General features: G+C 50.1%; 1 protein-coding gene across 1 annotated transcript; it reads left to right on the top strand.

Annotated features, from left to right (window-relative positions):
- The first annotated feature begins 2,606 nt into the window (after window positions 1-2,606).
- Window positions 2,607-4,426, top strand: KCNA10 (potassium voltage-gated channel, shaker-related subfamily, member 10). Its single transcript, XM_009702153.1, has one exon. The coding sequence runs from the start codon at window positions 2,680-2,682 to the stop codon at window positions 4,228-4,230; it is 1,551 nt and encodes a 516-aa protein (XP_009700455.1). The 5' UTR covers window positions 2,607-2,679; the 3' UTR covers window positions 4,231-4,426.
- The last annotated feature ends 4,601 nt before the right edge of the window (window positions 4,427-9,027 follow it).

Consider the following 9,027-nt stretch of genomic DNA (forward strand, 5'->3'; position numbering starts at 1 on the left):
GCGCAGTATTAAGACTTAAGCACACTTAATGCTTAAAATGCCAAGATCATCTCACGGCGCTGACTTCGGATGCAATTTCACGGTCAGCTTTAGCTGCTCTAACTCTGCTCCACTGTCAAGAGATGCTCCCGGACACGTGGTCCCCTCTGGGCTCTCCCCCCAGACCGGCGGGATGGTGGGATGGGTGGTGGGGCAGGACTAAACACTAAACCTCTCTTGATCCAAACGGATTTTCTTTCTTTTTTTCCAATTGAAAAATCATCTTTGGGGATTTATATTAAGAAAAGAGGGGAAAGATACGTGCTGCTTTTCCTTTTTTTCTTTAATGCTTGTTTTTTCCCTCGAGAGATTCGAAAGAGCTTTGTTTGGACCAGGCTTATCACGGTATCCCTTTGCTTTCCTCCTGATGCGAGACGGATGCTGAAACCTGGGTTACCTGCAGCTCTCGGTCGCTGTCTCCCCGCAGAGGTTGTGTTGCACTTTCTGGTACCCGACGTTGCTCTGACGCTACATCTCACCCTGCCTGCAACAGCTTTTCAACAGAGCCGTTCGAAAAGTCAAACCCGAGCTGAATCCGGCCCCACAGAGAGGTGCTGTGCCTGAGCAGGACATGGCTGGGGCTGGAGGACTCAAGTTTGGGGTCGTTGGGGCTCCTCAGCTTTGCAGCACATCACTTTGGGGGAGGCAAAACCACGCTCCTGACGCTTTCTCCAGGCATCATTTCTGTCCCGTTGCCCCGAATGCTCCTCTCTAAATGTTTCCAAGTGGGAAAATTGGCACAAAACCAGCCAGAAGCAGCTTTACGGAGACGGATGCCTAAGAACGACCACGCTCCACGGCTTGTTTTTGAAGCAAAGAAATACGATCTTTAAGTGTCTCTGCCTTGGTTTATGATAAATTGTGGGATTTGTCCCCAAATCCAGAATCTCATGATGCTGCTGAGGTTGAGCCCTCGTCTGGGATAGGGATGCCGGCTCCTGTATGAAGTTTTGACGTGGGGGTTGTAATGCTGAGAGCAGAAGAGGGAGGATTTGTAGCAAGCCAAGGTGTTAACATCTCCTGCAAGGCATTTGGGTTTCTCTCTTGTCCTACCCAACTTCACCGGCAGCACATCAGCAGGGATGGATGAATCTGCTTCTGGGGAACAGGGGAAAAAAAAAAACAACTTGAGAGCCCCAAATGGCTTCAGTTAAATAGGGAGGTTGAGGCATCGGGTGCAGCTCAGTCCCTGTGCAGGATGGATCCCTTCCCAGCACCTGGTTGCACAAAGCAAAGCCTGCAGTGGAGAGCATCCCCTTCCCAGGACCGGCCCCAGCGCCGCTGCTGCTCCGTGCAGCCGTGGCCTAAATTGCGTTGCTATTCCTGGCAGATGAGGGCATTTGGGTTTTTTCGCTCCCTCGCTCTGAACTTTGCTGGGTAAGAAAGCCAGCGTGCCCTTGGTGATTAGCAGTCACGCAGAGCAGCTCTGCGTGTCCTTCGGTGGTTTCTCCTGTCCGGAAAATATATTTGTGGGGAAAAGAGGTGGAGGGGAAATAAATCAGGGGGATGAATTTACTTGGAAAGTGTATTTTTGGGCAAATCTCCCCAGAACCATTCCTCGTTAACATCTAATTTCTCTTTGCCCTTCTCCTTGAGGTAGGACAAGTAATTTCCCAGCTCCATATCTTGGCCTGGTCCCCAGCTCCTCTTTGACTTTGCCTCCAAGTTCAGTATAGGAGCAGCGACGTGTTGGGGAAACGTGTGCCCAGGAGTATTTTGGGGACATGGTGTCCATTGCTGAGGGCCTGACAGAGGCGGTCTGGGAAAAAATCCACCCCATGGCCTGAAAGATGCTCTCCAAGTGAGCTGAGTGTTTTGTCCTCATCTTCTTCCTATGGCTGGGAATGTCAGGTCTGCCATCAGGGAGGCCTAGGAGAGCTCTGGAGAACATGACCTCATCCACTCCTCACCCCAACATCTGGATCAAGACAAGGGGTCCGAGTTCGTACCCATCTTCATGCAGAGCAAAAGGGTTCTCCACGGCTGGTGGACGTGTCCTTCTCCTCCTGACCTGCATTCCTCCTGGGCTGCACTCCCCAAATCCCAGTGTGGCCCCTAGTTTGGGAATTGCTTTCCAAATGCCGGTTGACCCAGCTGCAGCATGCCCAGGACCTCCTGGGGTTTGACCCAATGCCTCTCCCAGCTGAAACAAGGGCTGCTGCTAACCGGGAGCCCCATGTCTAAGACCTCCAAATCCAGCTCCAAACTCTGGACCCACACTTGGAAATCTCTGAAATGACCCCTTACTCTGCAGGGCCGGGGAAAGGCTGGGTGGGACACCTGGGTTCACCCCCATCCTCTGCTACTGCCTGACCTTTTATCCTTGGGTGCTGTAAATGGTATTGGGAGGTTTAATGATGATAATGAAACCATGCCAAAAGGGCTTGCAGGATCCGGAGATGAATGGCTTGCTGGAAGTATAAGGCTTTTGTCCGTCAATGAAATTAATGTTTCCATTAAAAAAAATACAGGGTTTTCTGACCTCAGGTTTGTTTTATTCTTTTCAGTCGAGCCAAGCGATACACACGCACAATTCAGCTCTCTCTCCCTGTCCGTTCACTTGCAGATCCTCATAGCGTGGGAAAGACGCAAGCTGCCGGCATCCAGCCCGGGGATTTATGCTGCTAATCTGATTAGTGTATGATGGACGTGTCCAGTTGGAAGGAGATGGAGGTGGCACTAGTCAGTTTTGACAACGCTGATCAGATCGTGGAGGATCCCTGTTATTCAAACGACCTCAGCCCCGCCGGCCAGTCGCGGAAAGGCCATTCCAGCTGCGCCAACCTCCTCTCCAACTTGAGAATCCTCATCAACAGCGAAAACGCCAACAATGAGACCATTTTCTCCAGGTTCTCCGCCGAGTTCAGTGAGCACCTGGTGGGGGAGAGGGTGGGTATGGATGAGGGGGACCAACGAGTCATCATCAACATCGCTGGGCTGAGGTTTGAGACGAGGCTCAAGACCCTCAACCAGTTCCCTGAGACCTTGCTTGGGGACCCGGAAAAGAGGATGCGTTACTTCGACTCCATGAGGAATGAATATTTCTTTGATAGGAACAGGCCCAGTTTTGATGGGATTCTGTACTATTACCAGTCTGGTGGGAAAATACGACGCCCGGCCAATGTCCCCATCGATGTCTTTGCTGATGAAATCACCTTCTACGAGCTGGGTGACGAAGCCATGGACCAGTTCAGGGAGGATGAAGGGTTCATCAAGGACCCTGAGACCCTCTTACCAACCAATGACTTTCATAGGCAATTCTGGCTGCTCTTCGAGTACCCTGAAAGCTCCAGTGCGGCCAGGGGCGTAGCTTTGGTCTCCGTCCTGGTCATTGTCATCTCCATCATCATCTTCTGCATGGAGACTTTGCCGGAGTTCAGGGAGGAAAGGGAGTTTAAGTCCACCCAGGAGCTTTCTAAGAATCTGACAGACACCTTGCTGGCCCACAGTACCTTCACGGACCCTTTCTTCGTCATAGAGACTGCCTGCATCATCTGGTTCTCCTTCGAGTTGTTCGTCCGGTTCATCGTGTGCCCCAGCAAGACCGAGTTCTTCAGGAACATCATGAACATTATTGACATTGTGTCCATCATCCCCTACTTCGTGACGCTCACCACCGAGCTGATCCAGCAGAGCGAACTCAACGGGCAACAGAACATGTCCTTGGCCATCCTGCGGATCATCCGGCTGGTCAGGGTCTTCCGTATCTTCAAGCTCTCCCGGCACTCCAAGGGGCTGCAGATCCTGGGGCAGACCCTCAAGGCCAGCATGCGGGAGCTGGGCTTGCTCATCTTCTTCCTCTTCATCGGCGTCATCCTCTTCTCCAGCGCCGTCTACTTTGCAGAAGTGGATGAGCCGCAGTCCCATTTCTCCAGCATCCCCGACGGCTTCTGGTGGGCTGTGGTCACAATGACGACCGTTGGTTATGGAGACATGTGTCCCACCACCTTGGGTGGGAAGATCGTGGGGACTCTGTGCGCCATTGCAGGGGTATTGACCATTGCGCTGCCCGTCCCCGTCATCGTCTCGAACTTCAACTATTTCTACCACAGGGAGACAGAGAACGAAGAGAAGCAAATTCTGCCCGGGGAGGTGGAGCGAATACTCACCAGCGTGGTGACGGGAAACGGCAGCATGGAGTCACTCAATAAGACCAATGGGGGTTACCCTCGAGACAAGGCCAAAAAATGATGGTCGAGGCCATGGCGGGACTGGGCACTGTCAGGTGGGATTGGCTGGATAAGGTATAAAACATCTGCACGCTGTGATTTTATTTTTTTTAAAAAAAAACCCAAATGTGCTGCTGCTGCTTTTTTTGTTTTCTAGACATTTTTCAATCTCTGATTTCCTGTGGCTATTCAAATAAATACCATCTTTCTTATCTCTCTTCCCTGCCCATCAGTCTGGTTTTTATTATTTGATGCTCATCTGCTTGACATTTAACTTCTCTGTCAATGATGTCAGAGCGGAGTTTCCCATGCACAGAGATTTCCCCCATTTACCAGAGGGGGAAAAAAGGGCAAAATGATGTGAAATGCTTTGTTCGGTGGTACCCAGCTGTCCAGGGGTGAAGATGGGTCCAGCTCCCTGCTCAATCCATTTTAGATAGTTCCTCCCCACCTACTGCTCAAGATCTGAGGGCTGACCAATTCCCAGATCTGGGACTGCTCTGGCTGGCAAAAATAAATTAAAAGTTTAATGAAAATGGAAAATAAGCTGGCGAAACAAATTAAAAGTTCTGGGTTTAGCTGGATAAGCTCCCTGCCTAATTAATTTGGTTGGCGCGGTGGGCAGTGATGGATGGAACCAAACCACCAGGTGAGAGATTAGGAGGAGAGGGATGGTGACCGGTCACGGTGGCACGGCCACCAAGAAAGGTCCGGGTCACCGTGGTTCAACACCCGCTGGGGTTTCTGATGGAAAACGGTGCTCTGAGAGAGGGAAGGGGATTTCTCCGGCAACAAACGCTCGACTCAGGGGTTATCTGGTGTACAAACGCCCTTGGGGATGAGCCGCCGTGACCTTGTAGCTCTTATTGTCACTGATGTGACTGCAAATGGGGCACTGAGTAATGAGGGCTGACGTTTCCCCGACAGACAGCTCGGCTTCCCGGTGTGAAAAGGCACTTCTGGTTTTCTAAAACATCCGCATTTCCATCGGCACTTTTGGTGGGAGAAACCAGCAACAGATCATTTTGCCGTTCTCTCTAATGCCAGCAGGTTTTCTTCCGACAAAAACATTTTGTTCCAACTTCGGTGCTTCACTCGGCTTTTTTTGATGTTTCTGCCTACATTAAAATCACAGTTTCTCATGCAGTGTCTACACATCCGCTTTTATATCCCACATCTGTTATACTTGGTGTCTCATCTCCTAAAGGTTCAACACCATCATTATGCAGCATGCCAGCATTTCTGGTTTGCAATTTCATTTAGAAAGGCATGGTGAAAGATGGATTTTTAAAAAAATGTGAGTTTGGGCTTGCTGGGATTTTCCCCGTGGTAGAAATCCTGGTCAGGGGGTGTGTGTGTTATTTTAGTTTCAGGGTTTGGGGTTTTTTTGTGCGCTGTCTTTCTGCAATGAGGTCTTTTGCACCCCAGGGAGATGGATCAGGGACATGACCAACACAACTCCTTCAGGTGAGGTTTTTTCCCTCTGGGACAAATCCCCCTTTTTGCCTGCTCTTCATCCCTCTGCCATCCTCTTCCTCACCCCATCCCTTACAACCCCTGGAGCATCATCCCAGACGGGAGGAGGAGCTGTAAGAGCTAATTCATCTCCTTCCCACCGTGTTCAAGTTCTCACCATCTGTGGGGATGGCTGGAGGAGGCACAGCTGGGCACAGCTGGAGAGCAGCACCCTGAGACACCCCCAGCTCCTCGCCATTCACCCCTCAATTCTCTCCAGCAGCTTTACCACATCACTCTTTTTATTTCATAGCAGGTTCTTTCCCCCTTTTCCTCTAGAAAGCTTGAACTTTTCACATTCTTTTATTTTTTTAGCACTCTCCTCCCCAAACTTCACTCCCAACCTGCCAAAGCTGAAGCACTTTTGGTGTTTATTCTTTGAGAAGTCACCACGAGAAACCCTGATGAAAAGGTTTGGGTTGGGAAATATTCAGCCTTATAGCTGTGAGCACATCTTTACTGCTCCCTTAGCAAACAGGGACTGAAATGGTGCTGGGATGGATGGATGGATGGGTGGATGGACAGATGGAAGATGAACAACTTGATTCTTATTAACCTGTAAACTTTATTCTCAAATAAAAGAATAGATACTTCAAAGTCTGGCATGCAGAATATATTGTTTATTTGGCCTCAACTTTTTGTTCTTGGCTTTGTGCTGTTCCATGGGAGCTGGTCCCCAGCTGGGAATTGTGTGGTGGGGAGGGGGTTAGACACGGGACATTACAGATCTCCAGATCCGTGAGCTGAGGACAAACTCTGCAGGAATTTCTCCAGCACTTCAGCTTACACCGTCCATTGTGGGAGGCCAGGTCCGAAGAGGGATCCCTGATTTATGCTATGAGGAGGGGGTCAGAGGCATTAAACCTCTCCAGACACATTAACTTATTTCCCACTTATCCTAAAGTGAAGAGGAGGAAAACCAGGCTATGAAAACTCAGCTGGTGCTTGATATAAACCTGCCAGAAAACCCATTTTCCCACACAATTTGCAGCTTAGTACCTTCCCAAACACAAGCCCAAAGCTCAGTGAAATCCGTAAAAGGCTCTTATTAACTGTCCTCTTCTTGAGTCAAGCCCTAATGAGCCAATCTGTCATGTCATCTAGCACACAGGCCAAATTCCCATTTGAAATTTTGTACTGCCCCAGAAAAAGCTAAAAAGAAGACAAGAAACCTCTTTGCTTTATCAGAAAAATGTCCTGGCTGCTTTGTCTCCCTGGAGCAAACTGGAACCTGTGACCACATCTGAAATATTTGTCAGCTAAAAGCGTCTCCCTCCTCCTTTGAGCTGAGATTTCCACGCAAGCCCTAGAGCATCCTTTTGCCACCAGACAGCTCTTTCGGCGTTTCCCCACTGCACAAGGGTACAGTTCTGGCACGGCAGCCAGGAGATGGCACTCCAGGATAGACATTTCCCTGGATATAGACAGTTCCCCCCCTCTCTAATTCATGCTTGGAAGCTTTTAGCTGGTTTATTTCTTTATTGCCGGTGCGGACGCAGATGTGGGAAGGGATGCTTTGGCCATGGGGGATGCTCTCATGGAGGAAGGCCATTGCAGGGTGATGTTTGCTGGGAGATTCTTGGCACCGGTGTAGAACAGCCGTGTCAGGAGGGTTTAGGAGATGCCTCTTGGCACAGCATTTGGGCTGTTGGTTCTGCCCAGGATAAGGACACGGCTTCCCTGTCCCATCCCACCCACCTACAGCCCCTGGGTGCTCCTGCAGGGTCTTGGCCATCCTGGCAAGGGCCGCTCCATGGGTTGCTGATCCTTGGAGCCATGGTTCCCACTGCATCGGGCTCATTTCTTGTTGCTCATAACAATGAGAAAATTCTTGTGATGGAGCTGAGGAAAAGTCCCATCTGCCCAAAATCTGGGTTTGGGTCCCTCTTATGCTTGGGCACAAGGGATTCCCACGCGCTGGGGCTGAGTGACCCAGGGCTGTGTGAGCTCAGGGAGCTGGGGGGTGAATAAATCACATTGCCACCATCCCACATCATACACGGCTTTCCAGTCGGCTCAAAGAGAGGGCAACTTTTGCACAGTGGGAGGAGAGAAAAATTAATTTCCAACCCCAATCACCTGGATCTCTCCCTCCGCATCCCTGTTCCCATCGGGTAAGTAATCTCTGCGCCCCATCGGTGACGGAGCCTCGTTTATCAATAAATAATGCAAATAGCACCTTATCCCTCAGCACAGTAGAAATGAAGAAGGAGCAGGGACTCTTGGCTCTCTCTCCTGGCCGCCTGCTGAGCGCTTTCGCTGCTCCTGTTTGGGAGGAAAAAGGCAGTTTCCATTTTTAATTGGGTTTTATATGGATGGAGGTAATTTCCTTTTCAAAAATGGGAACTGCTGCTTTCAAGGAATGAAAGAAAATCAGAGACGGAACCATCTTGACCATTGCGAGGGAAAATGATCATCAACTAAATAGATTAGGCGTTGGTGGGGTTTTTGCACAGTAGTAAAGACTGTAACCGAGGACTAGCCAGCATTTCCAGGCTCTTGGTGATCATCTTGTAGCCCAGACTGGTTCGTTATTAGGAAAGGGGCATTTAATTGAGATTCTTTATGGGGAAACAACGAAGTGTAACTTAGATATTGTTCTAAATGATGGAAAACAAAATAAGGCATCACCTCTACACATGGACAGCTGTGGGTGTGCTTCTGTAAAAGCCTGACAATGGGAGGGCACGCGTTGGGTGAGAGCCATCTCCTGCCCTGCTCTCTCGGGTGGTCCAAGGGAAATCTCCAGCCGAGCCACATCCTTCTGGGGGACTCAGTGCCCTGAGATGTCTTTGGGCTGTTGGACGCCGTGTAGGGGACACGGCGGGAAAACCTTGAGTCAAGGGAGAGGGATCTACTGGGTGAGCTCCTGGTGGGACACGATTGTGGGTCTGCTGATAGGAGCTGTGTGGTGTGATGGTGAGTTCATCCTCCCTGGATGGAAATTTGGGGTTTCCAGAATCACCCACTTGATGTAGCCCTGATACAAGAGCCAACCTTGACTTTCTAGAGACCCACCCTCAGCCCCTGCAGGCCACGACCGCAGCTCCCAAAGGCCCAAGTCTCCCGCGTTCACCAAATGCTCCGTAGCCACCACGAAGCAGCAAGTGTATGACAACTCCTTCCTAATTCCTTGCCATTTTATCACAAATAAATGCGCAGCCACCAACTCTGAACCATCAACATTTTATTTGTGTGTGAGCGAGGGATTCCTTACAAGAGAGAATCTCTCACTGCACCAAAAAAACATGGTTGTGGTTTGGTTGTGTGATGAAACCACAGCAGCACTGGCACCACCGTGGAT

Source organism: Cariama cristata, unplaced genomic scaffold, assembly GCF_000690535.1.
Source record: "Cariama cristata isolate BGI_N322 unplaced genomic scaffold, ASM69053v1 scaffold24136, whole genome shotgun sequence".
Classification (NCBI taxonomy): domain Eukaryota; kingdom Metazoa; phylum Chordata; class Aves; order Cariamiformes; family Cariamidae; genus Cariama; species Cariama cristata.

Excerpts from the sequence above, each read along its gene's own strand:
- KCNA10 (XM_009702153.1), top strand. The coding sequence starts at position 2,680 with ATGATGGACGTGTCCAGTTGGAAGGAGATGGAGGTGGCACTAGTCAGT.